The sequence below is a fragment of the Ranitomeya variabilis genome, chromosome 2 (genome assembly GCF_051348905.1).
Source record: "Ranitomeya variabilis isolate aRanVar5 chromosome 2, aRanVar5.hap1, whole genome shotgun sequence".
In the NCBI taxonomy this organism is placed as follows: Eukaryota; Metazoa; Chordata; class Amphibia; order Anura; family Dendrobatidae; genus Ranitomeya; species Ranitomeya variabilis.
The window spans coordinates 454,878,847-454,897,948 of NC_135233.1; the positions used below are offsets into that span (position 1 = coordinate 454,878,847).

The following is a 19,102-nucleotide window of genomic DNA, read 5'->3' on the forward strand; positions in this document are numbered from 1 at the left end:
AAGTATAGTGAAACATACTGATCTAATAGGCTGCAGGCCAGATAGTTGCTATAGAAAATTGCTGCCTTAAAGGGACAGATCCTGTTCAGAAATCTCAAGATGTCCTATGACATGAGTAATGCCTGGCTGTATGAGGTCACCCCACAGCACATACAAAAATAATTTTTTTGTGAGTCCAACTGACAGAGGGAAACTGCATGGTAGGGAAGTCATATGCTCACATCCCCTACACAGGGAAAAGTATGGAGTGGACCTCTTACCGTTCTGGATTTTCCCCTTGGTGTAGAACATCCTGCCCCTCGTGTATAAAATTTGGAACCTTGTCCCTAATGTATAGCATCACCCCTCCCTTCCAGTTTATGAATTTATAATATCAAGCCCCTCACTGCCCCCCTGTGTATAACATCCTGCCCCTCACTGCGCCCCTGTGTATAACATCCTGCTCCTCACTGCCCCGTGTATAACATCCTGCCCCTCACCGCCCCCCTGTGTATAACTGCTGGCCCCCCGCCATGCCCGTCTGTCTTTACTAACGTGACAAATCGGCCGGTGGTGCAGAGCTCACTGATCCCAGAGCGTGGAAGTTTTATGTATTTCTATGCAGCGGTCGCACTCAGATCGGGAGAGCCGCTGGCAAGTCCACACTGTGGTCCGACCTCTGTCCAATTTATATGTCCTTCTGACTGTACCCTAAAGATTAGTCATTAATACCTGGTGGGGGTCGGCTAGATACCAGGTCTCGTGACCACCAGAAAATGGTGTAGCGCGAGTTACACTGCTTAGCAGACGATGGAAGGACAACAGCTCAGATCCCATGAAAGTCAATAGGAGCCGAGCTGCCGTACCAGAAAACAGCCACAACACAGTATAAGGCGATGTGTTGTCCCACCGCTGTACACTGTGAGACCTGGCAACACTTTATGGTTAAAACTGCAGTTTATAAGGTTGTTCCCATCTTAAAGGGAGTGTGTCAGCACAGATGACTGTTCATTGCTGGGCCAAGCCTATAAATGTAACTTCCCACCTGCTTGTTTTCCATCTATCAATCAAAGAAGATGATGAGATAGAGGGCAAACGAGGTGGGAAGGTGGACTTGGCACCGCCATGATGAACAGAACAGTCGTTCTGTGCTGACAGAGTTCTCTTAAAATTGCGTCTCTGGTCCACACATAAGGAGGGAGCAGAAAATCTTCATTATTGAACATTGAGTAAAAACATGAAACGGAGGAACATCACAAAGTGAGATGAGGAGGTTCCACGTTTCGAGCATCCTCCCAGCGCTTCATCACGGCAATCAGCTGCACTTTAAAGGGTTAATCCCATCCTTCATAGACATACTGTAAAAACAAGCACATTTGTAATTTAGTGCTTATTAAAATTTGCAGCCGTACTTGAGATATTAAGACTTGTTTACAGCTCGTTGCCTAGGATACCGACCACTGCTGCTAGTCAGCATGCAGGCGCTGCAATGAAGTGGGCTGTGATTAGAAGGTGACTGATCGAGGCCAGCTTCACAGCGGTGCTCACAATCTCTGCAGGAAACAGCTTGTAAGCGCTCTAAGTGACTGCGCTCCAGGCCGGCTTCACAGCAGTGCTCAACAGAAAACAGCTTGTAAGCGCTCTAAGTGACGGCACAGTCCAGGCCGGCTTCACAGCGGTGCTCACAATCTCTGCAGGAAACAGCTTGTAAGCGCTCTAAGTGACAGTGCGCTCCAGGCCGGCTTCACAGCAGTGCTCAACAGAAAACAGCTTGTAAGCGCTCTAAGTGACGGCACAGTCCAGGCCGGCTTCACAGCGGTGCTCACAATCTCTGCAGGAAACAGCTTGTAAGCGCTCTAAGTGACAGTGCGCTCCAGGCCGGCTTCACAGTGGTGCTCAACAGGAAACAGCTTGTAAGCGCTCTGCATGTTCTGATGTCCAGCAGAGGTGGTCAGTTTCCAAGACAAGTTATTAACACTTTAATTTTGTGTATATCTTAAGAGCGGCTGACAATTTTAACAAGCCGAAAATTGCAATAAGTGCTGGTTTTTACAGGAAAATATCATCTGTGGTAAGCCTTTCAGTGCAAAAACCCAGCAATCATTGAGGGTGGGCATCCAGAACTCATGCTACTGGTGGACCCCCAGGCAGACACTGGCTCTCGCACACCCCTCAAGGCTAACAGCAGTGTAAAGCATGGAGGACGGAAGCATGCGTAACACCAGACCTCTTCTGGAGACCCAGGCCCCCCAGAGCTGCAGCTCGTGTGTCGCCCCCTGGTGGTGCACTGCACACAACTGTTATTTACAGCCCGGTATGAGAGGAAGGAGTCTATAAGTGCGGGCCCCGCGGCGCCTGACCGTGGAGAAGCCGCCATCATCCCTCAGTCGCGCACCTCCGGTCTCCCCTTCTTTCTTCACATAAATAACTATTAACTAGCACGACGGCCGGAAAGCGTCACAGCCCTAACACTGCACGCTCATTGGCCAGAGGAGCGATGACGTCAAGGAAGGAAGCCTCGCCCGTAAACATTGCTTCTCCTTCGCTGATTGGTGGACCGTTGACCCAGTGACGTTTTTCGCGTCCCGCCCTGTCACGTGCTCTCCTCCACGCCCTGCGATTGGTCGTTGCCTTTGTCTTTGCTGTCTGTTCTCTGCGCCATGTCCGAGCGCTCTGTGACAACGGGGCCCTTGGGGGCCACAGTCATGGCACCGCCGGGGGGCTCCACTCTCGGTGGTGATTTAACCGTTACCGGCCCCGCCCCGACTGCTGGAGGTCCGGTCCGCATGAACTTGTACGCCACCTGGGAGACAGACCGAGGCAGCGCGGCCTGCGTGCCCAGGTATGACGTCAGCACGTAATCCCGTGATGTCATTCACACCTGCGGTAACGGTGCGGCAGTGTGTGGGGGATCGGGGCTGGGATAATTATGGAAATAGCAGGGCGCCGCCTTCCTCCATCTTTGTCGCTGCTGTCAGTGTCAGGTGGAGATCTGGGAAAAAGCGGCGACCTCCTGACCCCAGAAGTGTGGGCCGGTCTCCTAGGCGACCGTCGAGGCCTCCTGAAAAGCAGCATTACCATAAAGCGCCTCCTATGAGGGGGAGTGGTCTATTAATGGGCCATGTGGGTGGTCCTGGGGTTAGAGGATTGTTCACCGCACATTTTAATTTTACCCCGAGCCCCTCCTCCGATCATCATTGCTCCACAGATTCTGAGACAGTTTTTCTTTTTCTTCTGTGCCCCTCCGTTCCAAAGTTATGCCCCGTGGAAATCAACAATCGTAGCGCGCAGGACCTGTCTGTGGGCGTCGTCTTCTGCTTTGATGCCGGCCAATCGCAACAAGGCCACACCCACAGTGATGTTCTGTGGTCTATGCCCATCTTTATTAAAAAGGGGCATAACTTTGGAACGGAGGGGCACAGAAGTAAAAGAAAAACGGATCCAGAATCAGTGGAGCAGAAGCAATCCGAGAAGGTACTGAGTGTAAAGTAAATAGTTTTAGTGGAAAACCCCCTTTAAAAAGTATCCAAAGTCGTGTTATAAGGCGTGTTAGAGGGTCGGATGATGACTTACATGGAACCTATCTCCTATAGGGAAACGGCCGTGAATACCTTTAAAGGCCAAGCAATGCTCCCTTAATGGGGTTGACCGCTACACTGATAGTGGTGACCGATTCTTAGGTCAGGTCATTGATATCAAATTGGTGGAGGTCTGACACTCTGGATCCCCACTGATCTGCTTTAGTGGGTCCTGGTTTTAATGGGTGTACAGAGCAGAACGTCACCGGTCCCAGGCACTGCAGATCCGCGCCACTCAAAGACAAGGAGCTAATCTGCAGTACCTGGCGGTGACCACTAGACGGCGAGCAGAGCTACGCTATATACTGCTACATGCACTGTTTACGTCTGAGCTCGATATCAGTTCATTAACGCCTGGTGTAGGACCCCCCACCGATCTGATATTGCTGACCGCTCATAATTATCGGTGCAGTGGAAAACCCCTTTAATGGCACATACAGACTGCCGTATACCTCGTGCGATGGTCGCATTGCACTGCACAGACTGGCTGGCAGCTCTCCTGACCTGAGCTTGACCGCTGCATAGAAATACGTTATGTTCAGGTCAGGAGAGCCGCCGGCCAGTCTGTGCAGTGCAATGCGACCATCGCACGAGGTATACGGCCGTCTGTCTGCATCTATGACTCTTTATGGCATCTTACAGTCTCCACAAGTCCTCCCAGACCTTATTACTGTCCTATCACTCAGCGAACCAGTACCCCGATCTGCGCTGATGAGGGGCAAGAACCCCCAAACAGTTGTATGCAGATGAAGGTCTCCTATTTTTGGATGAGACCCTATTTTGTGCCTAAATATCCAATGAAATTAATAGGGTTAGTATTAACAAAATATTTCATGTGGATTTTGGAGCTTGAAACTCATCCTAAAAAACCCCAAACCACTGTGTGAACTTGCCCTTAGGTCGAATTCAGACATTTATGTATCACAGTCCAAGGACGGATCACGGATCTCCAGACCTGAACTTGACAGCCTGGTATAAGTCTATGAGGCAGCCAGGTTCAGATCAGGAGACCGGTGGCCAGCGCATGCACCATCATACCTGGACGTCTGAACTCCCCCTTAAATCCGGCCATGCTCCTGTGGGCGAAATTGATCTTCCCGGCCCCCCATATACAATCAGCTCAGTGAGCCAATGAGAGGGGGCCATAAGTTATTTCTTAGTTGATCAGATGCTTATCTTCTGAACTCTGTTTTCGGCACTGTTTATTCCCCTTGGGAGTCAGGGAAAGAGCATCCAGGCCCGTTCCAGCCCATTGGGCATTTTTCTTGTCATTGTCAGCCTGTTCCCATGGTCTGCAGCGTCTCCGGACTTGTCTCCCATCGAGCACATCTGCGATGTCATTGGTCGGTGATTACACAGGAGCTGCCAGCGGCGGATCTTGATGATTTGCCCAAGGTCATTCAGAGGCAGAACCTTCCTCAGACAACCATTATTGACCTTACTGATGGCATCCGAGACTGAAAGTGCCGGGATTTCTGCACATGGAGCTCATACTCCAGACTGAATAAATCTAGATGTTTAGAAATGTTTCATCCATCCTGTGACCTTCTTGGTGTTGCAGCTTCATTGTTTAGGAGAGTAGATGTCCACACTCCAGAGTCCATCATGTCAGCAGTGACATCATCAGTAAATACAAGGGGCCGGCTCCATTGCCGCTGTGCTCAATAGATGAATTTTTATCCTCTTGACCGAAATTGTTAGCACTGTTGAAAATTGTTCCAGAAAATAAAGTATTTCTTCCAGAAAATTATTGCAATTACACACGTTTTGTTATGCACAATTTTATTTCCTTTGTGTGTATTGCAGTAACACAAAAAAAACCAGAGGAAAAAAAAAGGAAAATTGGACATAATATCACACAAAACCCCCAAAATGGGCCTGACAAAATTGTTGGCACCTTTTCAAAATTGTGTGTAAACAACTTTGTTTCAAGTATGTGATGCTCTTTCACTCTCACATGTGGCAAGTAACAGGTGTGGGCAATGTGAAAATCACACCTGAAACCAGGTAAAGAGGGGAGAAGTTGAGTGAATCTGTGTGTGCCAATCTAAGCACGGAGAAGAGAACTGTCTGAGGACTTGAGAACCAAAATTGTTGATAAATATCAACAATCTCAAGGTTACAAGTCCATCTCCAGAGATCTTGTTGTTCCTTTGTCCACGGTGCATAACATAATCAAGAAGTTTACAACCCATAGCACTGTAGCTAATCTCCCTGGACGTGAACAGCAGAGAAAAATTGATGAAAAGTTGCAATGTAGGATAATCCAGAGGGTGGCTAAGTAGTCCCAATCAAGCTCTAAAGAAACTTAAGCTGTCCTGCAGGCTCAGAGTGCATCAGTGTCAGCGCGAGCTATCAGTCGACATTTGAATGAAATGAAACGCTATGGCAGGAGATCCAGGAGGACAACACTGCTGACACAGAGACCTAAAAAAGAGACTGCAGTTTGACAAAATGTACGTGAGTAGCCAAAATCCATCTGGGAAGGAATCTTGTGGACAGTTTATTCAGTGATGTCATCTACCTATCACCTTGCAATATATACTTGGAGAGTGTGGTGGATATTTCTATAAGGATTTATTAGGTTAATACCTATGCCACTGGCACCTCTCCCACTTTTTGTTTGAGTGCAGACCAGTTTTCTCTACTATATTGTGGACAGATAAGACCAAGAGAGAGCTTTTTGGTAAAGCACATCATTGTACTGTTTGCCGAAAATGAAATGAAGGCCTACAAAGAAAAGAACAAAATACCTACAGTCAAATATGCTGGAGGTTCAAAGAAGTTTTCAAGTTGTTTTGCTGCCTCAGACACTGGATGCCATGATGAAATCTGAAGATTACCAGAGGATTTTGGGGCTCAGAGTCGGAAAGCAGGGTTTGCGTCCTAGGTCATGGATCGCCAGCAGGACAATGACCCCAAACATATTTCAAGAAGCCCCCAGAAATGGATGGAAATCAAGCCCTGGAGAGTTCTGAAGAGGCAGCAATGAGTCCGGATCTAAATCCTATTGAACACTTGTGGAGAGATCTTAAAATTGATGTTGAGAGAAGGCGCCTTCAAATATGAGAGACCTGGAGCAGTTTGTAAAAGAAGATTGCTCCAAAATTCCAGTTGAGAGGTGTAAGAAGCTTGTGGATGGTTATAAGAAGTGACTGATTGTAGTTATTTATTCTAAAGGGTGTGCAACCAAATATTAAGTTGAGGGTGCCAACAATTTTGCTGGCCCATTTTTGGGGTTTTGTGTGAAATTATGTCCAATTTGCCTTTTTATCTCTGTTATTTTTGTGGTGTTCCAATACACAGAAAGGAAATATACATACAACCCCTGGCAAAAATTATGGAATCACCGGCCTTGGAGGATGTTCATTCAGTTGTTTAATTTTGTAGAAAAAAGCAGATCATAGACATGGCACAAAACTAAAGTGATTTTAAATGGCAACTTTCTGGCTTTAAGAAACCATAAAAGAAATCAAGAACAAAAAATGTGGCAGTCAGTAATGGTTCCTTTTTTAACCAAGCATAGGGGGAAAATTATGTAATCACTCAATTCTGAGGAAAAAATTATGGAATCATGAAAAACTAACAAAAAAACCCTCCAACACATCACTAGTATTTTGTTGCACCACCTCTGGCTTTTATAACAGCTTGCAGTCTCTGAGGCATGGACTTAATGAGGGTCACACAGGACTCTTCATCAATCTGGCTCCAACTTTCTCTGATTGCTGTTGCCAGATCAGCTTTGCAGGTTGGAGCCTTGTCATGGAGCATTTCTTCAACTTCCAAAGATTTTCAATTGGATTGAGATCCGGACTATTTGCAGGCCATGACATTGACCTTATGTGTCCTTTTTCAAGGAATGTTTTCACAGTTTTTGCTCTATGGCAGGATGCATTATCATCTTGAAAAATGATTTCATCATCCCCAAACATCCTTTCAATTGATGGGATAAGAAAAGTGTCCAAAATATCAACATAAACTTGTGCATTTATTGAAGATGTAATGACAGCCATCTCCCCGGTGCCTTTACCTGACATGCAGCCCCATATCATCAATGACTGTGGAAATTTGCATGTTCTCTTCAGGCAGTCATCTTTATAAATCTCATTGGAACAGCACCAAACAAAAGTTCCAGCATCATCACCTTGCCCAATGCAGATTTGTGATTCATCGCTGAATATGACTTTCATCCAGTCATCCTCAGTCCACGATCGCTTTTCCTTAGCCCATTGTAACCTTGTTTTTTTCTGTTTAGGTGTTAATGATGGCTTATGTTTAGCTTTTCTGTATGTAAATCCCATTTCCTTTAGGCGGTTTCTTACAGTTCGGTCACAGACGTTGACTCCAGTTTCCACCCATTCGTTCCTCATTTGTTTTGTTGTGCATTTCCTGTTTTGGAGACATATTGTTTGAAGTTTCCAGTCTTGACGCTTTGATATTTCTTGGTCTACCAGTATGTTTGCCTTTAACAACCTTCCCATGTTGTTTGTATTTGGTCCAGAATTTAGACACAACAGACTGTAAACAACCAACATCTTTTGCAACATTGTGTGATGATTTACCCTCTGTTAAGAGTTTGATAATCCTCTCCTTTGTTTCATTCAGGGCCGGCATTTGGCACAGGCAGACCAGGCAGACGCCTGGGGCCCCCCCCTAGAAAGGGGGCCCCCTGCCTCTGCAGCCCCTGTATGAAGTGCCCAGAGGGTGTTCCCAGAGCGTCTCTCCCAAACCCCCCTTGAAACCCTCTCAATGCAGTGATTTACTCATGTTGTCCCGGAGTTCTGTGCTGTTTGCTGTAGGATCAGGTTTCAGAGTCACATACAGCAGGGATCAGCATGGGCTCTGACCAGTCACTAAATCACTGCTTGTAATCTGACAGGGCGACCTGCTGTCACTACTGTCTGGATGACACAAGGCAGGAATATTGTCTGCTGAATCAGGGCATTTATTATACAGAAATAAATTCCCACGTGAAATAATAAGGGTAAACTATACACATATATAGTACAGGTGTGCATAGGAATCAGCGTTTTTGGTGCATTTTTTTGCAGCCAAAGCATGCTCTCTTGGCAGTAAAAACACTGCTTTCAAAGCACCCAGGATCCGGAAATGGCAGCCCTTTGGATGCCTTGGACATGTGCGGTGTCCAAAGTGCTGCCATCTTTTGAACACAGGTGATTCCGCGTGTGTTCATTGATCTGTACGGAATCACCGCGTCCTATACATTGCAGGGGTGAGATTTCTCTGGTGGAGGCTCGCGTCTACGCCATATAAATTGGCATGCTGCAGCCTGGACAGATGCGCCGCATGTCCGTCTCTGCAGGTGAGGTGCAGGTGCCAGTGCACGCACAGTAGAGATGGAAATTCTTGGAATCCCATCCACTATATTGTAACATCTGGCCGCTGCAGGTTGGACGCTGTACAAGTACACAGCAGCCGACCCGCAGCGTTTTCTGATTGTGGGCACACACCCTTAGAGCTTCTGCTGTTTGTTTATTACAGTATGCATTTTGTCTACAGTACATGTTTAATAAAGTTAGTGTTATTCACAAAAAAACGCAGCGAAAAACAACGTTGCAACATTTGCAGCATTTTTTAAACTTTTTCATTGCTTTCTACGGGTGAAAAAAATTGCTCAAAGAAGCTACTGAAAAAAAATGCTGCATGTGAACATAGTCTTACTCTGAAACGCTATGTCTATCTGTGGTGTTACATAGGACTGCATGTGATATATACTAAATTATCTGTACTCAGAGAATTATCACTGCTATCTCTGGTGTTACATAGGACTGCAGGTGACATCTACTACATTATCTGTACTCAGAGATATCACTGTGTTATCTGTGGTGTTACATAGGACTGCAGGTCACATCTACTACATTATCTATTCTCAGAGAGTTAGCACTGTTTTATCTGAAGAGTTAAAAAAAAATTAAGAGGGGGTTGGGGGCAATTCTTTGTCTTGGGCCCCCAATCTTTTCTGACCCTAGCAACGCCCCTGCGTACAGCTAATAGTGGCAGACCCGTTGGCCTATATAAGGCCCCTAAATATGGGGGCCATAGTGCAATGTTATCATTTGGGGCCCCCACTTTCAATTTTTGCCTAGGGCCCCACTTTGTCTAAAACCGGCCCTGGTTTCAATTGACATCTCTGGTGTTGGAGCCCTGATTCATGTCAGTCCACTTGGTGCAACAGCTCTCCAAGGTGTGATCACTCCTTTTTTAGATGCAGACTAACGAGCAGATCTAATTTGATGCAGGTGTTAGTTTTGAGATACAAAATGAAACAACTGAATGAACATCCTCCAAGGCCGGTGATTCCATAATTTTTTGCCAGGGGTTATATGTATAACAAAACATGTGTAACTGCAATGATTTTCTGGGAGAAACTTCATTGTCTGGGTCAATTTCAAAAGTGCCAACACTTTCGTCCATGACTGTATTTGGATCCTGATTATGTCTTTCTTTGTACTCGTTTATTTCTATCATTCTAGCACTTATGGATTTCCGACTTTCCTGTCTGAGAGATGCTGTTACAGAGGGTGCTGGTTCTTAAAGGGGTTTTCAGTCTGAAAATAATAGTCTGCAGTTACTCTCTGTGCCACTATCACAACTCCCCTTTATTCACAGCACAAGTGAGCGGCATGACGCTGCATGTAGGGGGTTTCCATACAATCAAGTACCGATTAGATTCTCCTGCTCTTCTCTGAATAGAACATTGAGACGTTGTCATGTGATCGCTGCAAATACAGGGGTGACGGTGTGTACATCTCATTGTCAGTGCTCAGCAGCCTGCAGTGACATAGAGAGACCCCTTTAAGGCTATGCTCATTGCGTCCATTGTGGAAGCCACAATACTGTGTACGCTGAGGTGACCGCTATTGCCCGCAGCATGAAACATAATGGCATCTGTGATGAATTGTCTGGAGCCTGCTCTTGGACGGAGTTTTGTTGCAATCTATGTTGAGGTCTTCCCTTTTTTTTCTTCCTTTCCTTTTTTTTGAGGCTTTAGTTGCCCTCCACATTTCCTCCTCTGGTGCCCATCTCCGCCCCGCTGCTGTGCAGGGTTTTTCTTCATCAACAATAGACTACTCCTATCATCCTCCACAGTTATGGTGCTCTTTGCCTAGAGGCATTTTGAAGCTCCTTAGCCCTGTCCTTTTATTTTCTTATTCTACCAAACAATTGATGTGCCCGCTCATTTCTCTCATTGATTTGTTTTACTCTTTGCACTTCATATTACCTGCAAATATTAAAATATCATACTTAAAGAGGATATCCAGGACCATTTATTTATTTTTTTTACTATGTGCCTAAGAACTAAATGGTCAGTTGTGCCTGACGCCGATATTTGCAATCACAGACCATTCCTGCCAGAGAATCAGAAGCTTCCACTGATGTAATGGGTCATGCTTGATGTTTTTTTAGTAAGGAAGGAGGGCCTCAAACTGTCCTGGAACTGGGACCCTAAGTATCCCTCTTCCAGAGGTACTCTTGATGGTAGAGAGGCCTGAGTCTCCGACCTTACTATGCTTCTGGTACACCCTGATGTGTCCGCTCCCCCACCACATGAGGCATGGGACAGCAATGTAAGGTAAACAAGACACAAAGACATTACGGGGATAACATAAAGAAACAAACATTCAAACACTCACCTAAGGTAGAGAGGTATATAGGTAAGGATAGGAATGTACCAGCCAAATAGGAATAGGACCATGAGGAAAGCATACACCCCAAAACAGCAACAATGTCCAGTAGCAACAACGATTTCCAATTCAGCACAGCGTCTCCAAGGAGTTAGGAAGCAAAGCTTTCACTGGCAAGACAGAGAAGGTCTGGCCGGGTTTTATAGGGAGAGGTAATGACCAGATCAGAAGCAGCTGAAATGGAGCTGCAAGTTTCTCACCAGCATAGAAAGGGTCGTTAACCTCTTTAGCACCAAAAGAAACAAAATCCATTTAATATGGGACACACACACAGGCTAAATGGAAGATCTGCGATTCACAATACGTAGAGATCTTCTAACCCCACATCTAGGAGCACGTGACCCACTCGTGACATCGATGGAGCAGCAGCTTGTCTTCCGCTCTGTTCTGTGGTTGGGGTGTGACTGCTGACGTCATGCTGATTGACAGCCGGCTGCCTAACTGCGGAGAGGCAGCTGTCAATCAGCATGATATCAGAAGTCGCAAACCATGGACAGAACAGATCAGAAGAAGAGCCTCGAAATCACGGAGCAGCTGGATCGCCGGCAGGAGCTGTCTGTGAGTGCTCTGAGCTAGTGCCAGATAAACAGGAAGGTAGTTGTGTGTGTTAGTGACTACCTGTCTGTTACTTTTTAGGCCCATAGTAAAAATAAAATAAAATAGTCCTGTAAAATCCCTTTAGTATATTAGACCCCCCTCCATCCCATACAGTAAAGTTAGCTGAACCTCACCGATCTAATGTAGGAAGCCTCTTCTCTCTCCTGACAGATGATGTTGGAGGAGATAAAGATTGAACAGTTTGAAGTTAATCTTCAAAACTTTTTCTTCTGGGATGGAAGCCCCTCACCCCCGGAGGGATTCCGCTGCGGTTTCCTTCACTCTCACCATTAAAAACACATGAATAAAGCTAATAATATCTTGGTTTTAGGCCCTTGGGATTCTGTCATGGACTCTATCAGCCCACGCTGTACATGACATTCCTTACTATGTTGTGCTCTTGGGGAGGTCCCGTCCCTCCCGGCCATGCCCCCCTACATTGCTCATCCGATACCTCTGGGTTTTTTTTGCTGACGATCACTGACTCAGGATCTGTCTTCTTCTCAGGCTCTTCTCTCTGACGCTGCGGAAGCTGGTCATGCTGAAGGATCTGGATAAAGATTTACCGTCCGTAGTTATAGCTGTGAAGTTGCAGGTAACACAAGCTCCTCATCTATGATGTGCGCACGTTAAGCCCCCAGTTGTCGTCAAGTGATCATGATGCCCTCGGCTATGTTCCCCGACCTTCCCATCACACAGGAGCACTTAGCTGGCCGAGCTCCTGTGTTCTCTCTGACTTACGAAAGTATCGACCTTTGGAAATGGGACATACCAGAACCTTCTCATCTGTCAAGAGACCACCATACACTTTAGACTCTAGGACGATCCCTTCAATGTTGAAGGGTTCTGCCAACATTGGTCTGGAGTGTGGGGGGCTGTAGACAGTAAAACAAGGGTAATTTAAAGGGTTTCTTGGCTTTGGGCAGTCCCCCTTTGGTAGTTAGACATCTGCGTGGTCTTTTTGTGGTAGGTGTGGAGAAAAAGTTGTAGAGTGAGCATGCCTTACAACAACATCAATTCTTCTATATCCCTCGAAATGGGAAGATGCCCAGCCGTGCCATCAGCTCAGAACTGGCAGAGGGACCCATCTTCACCCATCTACTGTTCGGAGAAGTCCGGCCAGAAGTGGTCTTCAAAGAAGACTTGCATCCAAAAAGCCCAAACCTTCCACATGGCAACAAGGCCAAATTACTCAACTATGCGCAAATGCATAAGAATTTGGGTGCAGAAAAATGTCAGCAAGTGCCGAGTCAGAATGTGAAATATTCAGCTGTAACACAAGACAGTTTGTTCTCCTCCGGTCTGGAGAGCGGCACAATAATGAGGGTCAAAGAAGGTACAGGGACTGCATTTTAAAAAATGGAGTTGGGGATTTGGTCAGGATTAATTATATCCTCAATGCTGAGAAATACAGGCAGATACTTATCCATCATGTAACACCATCAGGGAGGCAACTGATTGGGTCCAGATATATTCTGCAACAGAACTTAGACCCCAAACATCAAGAAAATGTCATTAAGAAGGACAAGGAGTCCTGGGAGTGATGATCCGGCCCCGCAGATCTCACATCATCCAATCTGTCTGGGATTATACGAAGAGACGGAAGGATCTGCACTAGCGACATCTACAGACGATCAGGGGTCACTTCTCCAAGATGTTTGGAGCAACCTCCTGCCGAGTTCCTTCAAACACACTGTGCAAATTAATACTATTTTCCGAGCATTTTTTACTTTGCAGCATTTTTTTCCACACTTGCCTAAAACTTTTGTATAATACTGTATATATAGATAAATATAGATATACATACATAGATATTAAATCATTACTTCTAAGTTGTTAACAGCAAGGCGTGGGGATGGATGGTGTTCAGGAGCATCTCCTCCACTGTCTGCAGTGGGGCTGAGCTGTCACCGCTGGGTATTGGAGCGGACACCTCTGCAACTCAGATCTTGCACGTTTAACCCCTTAGATGCAATAATCAAAATGTTATATGATCCCCACGATGACGCTGTGGAAAAATTAACCAACATTTCTTTGCTGATGGGAAAATAAAAAGTTCTGACTCAAAAGAATAATTTGGGGTTAAAAGAATGAAAAAAATGGGTTAATATTGTTTTTTTTTTCATCATTTCTTTTTTTTTTCTTTTATGGTTTTAGGGATCAAAACGAATTCTTCGTTCAAATGAAATTTCTCTCCCTACCAGCGGGGTGTCAGAGACAGAACTACAGCTCACGTTCTCGCTGCAGGTGAGTTTCAGAGTTTATTGCAGACTTAAAAAGCTTTTTCCCTAGAGCTGTGCTCGGTGCCGCTCCTCTGTTGTTGCTCTCCTCTGTTGTTCCTCCTGGGACCCTAGCTTCTGAGTGTTACCAGTTGGGGTCCGACACTTTCACAGGGTCACACAGTGTAGAGGCACAGCCGTTTAACGATGGAATGATGGCACCCGGTTATCGGCATATTCATAAACATTCGGGAGGTTGTGTTTATGTGCTGGTGAAGCACACTTAAAGGGGTTGCCCAGTGACAACTTACTGATTGGTGGGGGTCTGACTGCAGATGAGAAGTATCTGGTTGGATAGATCATTGCTCAATTCATTCTCTGCTGGAAAAGTCTGAGAGCGCTCTACATCCCCCCCTAAATGGTTCGGACATGCTCTCTGTGTGCTCCATTCTAAAGTTCTCCGATCAGTCCCGGCGGTCGGACCCCCACCAATCAACAAGTCCTGTGGATAGGTAATGACTTGTTTTCATAGGACAATCCCTTTAAGGTGCATTTAGATGGTCCGAGAATTGGTGAACGAGCGTCTATAAGAATGTTCCTACCCAGTTGTTGACCCTGGGGATCTTTTGATGAACGAGGAAAAACCTTCTCCATCAGGTGATTGGATTATTTATGTTGGGGCATAAAAATCATCGAATCGTCCATATTCTTGCGTGAATAGGGCCGATTGGTTTATGTCCTCGAGATGGGCCAAGATTGGCCCCCAGAATGCATTTTTGCCAGGATGTGCACACTACGTGTATCCATACAGCTAGACTAGCCTGATGGGGGGGCTGCAAGGACTGTCCGGTCAGTGTATGTCAGTATGGTGTGAAATTGTAATAGTCTACGTGTTCCCATAAAAGTTATATAGCTGGGAAAACCCAGTGCTGTACCCATCGGACGGGTCTTCCAAGCCCCCCATCAGGTCAGTGTCTACCGATAACTACGTCCCCTGTTGGTTTTCTTTTTAGTATCCGCACTTTTTAAAGAGGAATGCAAACCGCTTACAGATCATGCTGCAGCGACGAAAGCGATACAAGAACCGTACCATCCTGGGATATAAGAGCTTGGCTGTCGGGGTCATCAATATGGCAGAGGTAAGAGCCATAGGGGTCTCGTGGAAGCAAAAAAGAGTTTACTGGTCTGTGAAGGAGTAGATTTGGGATACTGTTCTTGTGTATGCATCTTCCCAAGATTTAGGTCCATTAAGTCTTTCTTGTAAGTGACCAAAATAGTGGAAATTTTGGGACAAATCTGGTTATCAGCTTAAATAAACTTTTATTTCAACATATAAGAATAGTATATTTTCAGTAAAATCTGAATTCCGTAACTGCAAACATTTGGAGGTTTCTCCATTGTGTTCTGCCGGCTCCGAGAAAGTAAAGCGTTTACCGGAGCCTCCTGCTGTAGTTACTATTTACAGCTGAAGCTTCTCTACTGTATATACATCAGCCATAACATGAAAATGGCCAGCCTAATATGGTGACGGTGCCCCTCGTGCCACCACAGAAACTCCAGTCCTTCACGGCATGGAGTCCACCAGTCCTCTGAAGATGTCCTGTGGTTACTGGCACCAAGACGACAGCAGCAGATCCTTCTCCTGCTTCTCTTGTGAACTCCCCACAAGACCTGCCGCGCACTGGGAACTCCCCACAAGACCTGCCGCGCACTGGGAACTCCCCACAAGACCTTCCGCACACTAGGAACTCCCCACAAGACCTGCCGCGCACTGGGAACTCCCCACAAGACCTGCCGCGCACTGGGAACTCCCCACAAGACCTGCCGCGCACTGGGAACTCCCCACAAGACCTGCCGCACACTGGGAACTCCCTACAAGACCTGCCGCGCACTAGGAACTCCCTACAAGACCTGCCGCGCACTGGGAACTCCCTACAAGACCTTCCACATCTCGGGAACTCCCCACAAGAGCTGCCGCATCCCGGGAACTCCCCACAAGAGCTGTCGCATCCCGAGAACTCCCCAGAAGACCTGCCGCATCCCGGGAACTCCCCAGAAGACCTTCCGCATCCCGGGAACTCCCCAGAAGACCTTCCGCATCCCGGGAACTCCCCAGAAGACCTTCCGCATCCCGGGGAACTCCCCAGAAGACCTTCCGCATCCCGGGAACTCCCCAGAAGACCTTCCGCATCCCGGGAACTCCCCAGAAGACCTTCCGCATCCCGGGAACTCCCCCCAGAAGACCTTCCACATCCTGGAAACACTCCACATGATTCGCTGTTTACTGGGAACACACCACAAGACCCGCCGTATGCTGGGAACATCTCTGACCCATTTGTGAAGCTATCACCATTTGGCCCATGTCACAGTCTCTCAAATCCTGTCGCTTGACAGTTTTCCTGCTTTCAACACTAAGAACTGACTGAGGTAATTCATATTTTTCACTTCACCTGTAAGGGGTTTTAATGTTGTGGCTGACTCCTATACATCTATAGACATACACATACTGTATATACAAGGTAAGATGTTTTCCGTGCTCTCCTCAGTCTCCTCTCTTCTTTTAGGTGTTGCAGTTTCCCAGTGAAAGCGGCCTTGTCTTGTCTCTTCATAGCCATGCCAAGGATGTGTCTCTGCCTGTTGCAGAGATCAATATCCATTCACTCTCCAGTCAGCCAATTGATCACGAGGGACCGAAAGCCAAATTGTCCGGTACGACCAGATATTGAGCGTCGGTGTTTTATTTTTACATACCTTGTAGTGCTCATGTTGTGTGTCTGTACATTGAGTGCATGATGAGGGACTGTGGTTCATTCTTTATTTTTCCAACAATAAGACTCGTCTTACTAGAAGTCGCACCCCCGGTTTAAAAAAATAGGAAGAACTTATTTCCTGCTAATTAAAACTTCTCTGTTGTTGTAAAGATTTGTAGGATCAGTAGGGTACAATATGTTAGTGTTTCTCTGCAGTATGTACACATATAGCTTTACTGCGCACACAATTATATACATCACTACTGCATGTACAGTGGACACACACTTAGCTTTGCTTTATATATCCTCTCAGCTCTGCTACATGCACACAGCTCAGCTACATGTGCACATACAATTCTGCCACATCAACACACAACTGTTTGATCAGCACTTACAGCTGTGCTACATTAGCACACACCGTTCTGCTGCATCAGCTCGCCCCGCTCTGCTGCATCAGCACATCCCGCTCTGCTGCATCTGCATGCCCCGCTCTGCTGCATCAGCACGCCCCGCTCTGCTGCATCAGCACGCTCCGCTCTGCTGCATCAGCACGCTCCGCTCTGCTGCATCAGCACGCTCCGCTCTGCTGCATCAGCAGGCCCCGCTCTGCTGCATCAGCACGCCCCGCTCTGCTGCATCAGCACGCTCCGCTCTGCTGCATCAGCAGGCCCTGCTCTGCTGCATCAGCAGGCCCTGCTCTGCTGCATCAGCACGCCCCGCTCTACTGCATTAGCACACCCTGCTCTGCTGCATCTGCACCCACCGCTCTGCAGCATCCGCACCCTCCGCTCTGCAGCATCCACACACACAGCTCTGCTGCCTCAACACAAAACCTGCATCTTATAGTCTAAAAAATATGGTATATTCCTGTATATGTGTCAATATGCTTGCTTGCCAGCACACTGTGGAGCAGATGTATCATTGTGTTTACACCAGGTCACTAAGCAATATATGAGGCTGCGGAGGTCTGCCTGGTACATCTCTTATATCCAGCCGCAGATTACAGTTGATGAGTGGCTGTGGGGCCCCACCGATCTCATTGATCACCTAACCTATGCATGGGCCATCAGTCATTCATTTCAAGCAACTGTCTAATTAATTTCCATTACAAATATCCTACTATTTTGATGCTGTCGAACCTGTGCTACTCCTGTACATAGCTGGATATCCTGCTGCTTCTGGCTGCTTTACTCATAGCATTTTCTTTCTGCTCGAGACATCATTGTATTTTTCTTATTTAGAAATGGCAAAACAAATTTTACTTAAAGGCCGGTATTTATATACAGCAGATGTTAATACTGAGGTTTTTTTTATGTTTCTGCAGACCGGTCCCCAGATATCGAGAATTATTCCGAAGATGAAGATGAAAGTTTCTCTTCAGAACAAGAGGGGAGCGATGACCCGTTACATGGGCCGGTGAGCAATGTGTTTCCTTACTATTACTGTAATATTGATTTTTTTTTTCTTTTGCATCAACATTGCAGGCTGAAGGATTTTTTTTTTTTTTGCGTGTTGTAGTTTTCAAGGATTCCATTTACTAATATTTTAGTCTTTCAAGGGGACTTGATCCTTCGATCCTTTTGATCGCTTCTTCTGCATACTGCAATAATTAATGGTCTCCTCATAGTGGAACCAAGATGGTGGTACCCTGCGACCTTACACACAGCGATCAGAGCTTGCTCTGTTCATTGCTATTAGAGGTAGGTGCCGGCTGTATAATACAACCAGCATTCATCCTTTGTGACATTATACACAGGAGCTCTGTATATAGTGTATATTGTACAGTTAATACAGTGATCACCAGTGATATTATACACAGGATCTCTGTATACAGTGTATATTGTACAGGTAATACAGTGATCACCTGTGACATTATATACAGGAGCTCTGTATATAGTGTACAGGTAATACAGTGATCACCGGTAAACATTATACACTGGAGCTCTGTATATAGTGTCAGTGTACAGGTAATACAGTGATCACCGGTGACATTATACACAGGAGCTCTGTATATAGCGTCAGTGTACAGGTAATACAGTGAATACCGGTGACATTATACACATGAGCTCTGTATATAGTGTATAGTGTACAGGTAATACAGTGATCACCAGTGACATTATACACAGGAGCTGTGTATATAGTTTATAGTGTACAGGTAGTACAGTGATCAGCAGTGACATTATACACAGGAGCTGTGTATATAGTGTACAGGTAATAGAGTGATCAGCAGTGACATTATACACGGGAGCTCTGTATATAGTGTACAGGTAATA

General features: G+C 46.2%; 1 protein-coding gene across 1 annotated transcript in view; it reads left to right on the top strand.

The window, feature by feature from the left end:
- The first annotated feature begins 2,583 nt into the window (after positions 1-2,583).
- PACS1 (phosphofurin acidic cluster sorting protein 1) overlaps positions 2,584-19,102 on the top strand; it is a 72,027-nt gene continuing 55,508 nt past the window's right edge. Inside the window, exons 1-6 of the mRNA XM_077287344.1 lie at positions 2,584-2,821; positions 12,368-12,455; positions 14,018-14,107; positions 15,093-15,218; positions 16,644-16,788; positions 18,154-18,245. Of these exons, the coding sequence (XP_077143459.1) occupies positions 2,640-2,821; positions 12,368-12,455; positions 14,018-14,107; positions 15,093-15,218; positions 16,644-16,788; positions 18,154-18,245 (723 nt within the window). The 5' untranslated portion in view covers positions 2,584-2,639. The remainder of the gene's footprint in view (positions 2,822-12,367; positions 12,456-14,017; positions 14,108-15,092; positions 15,219-16,643; positions 16,789-18,153; positions 18,246-19,102) is intronic.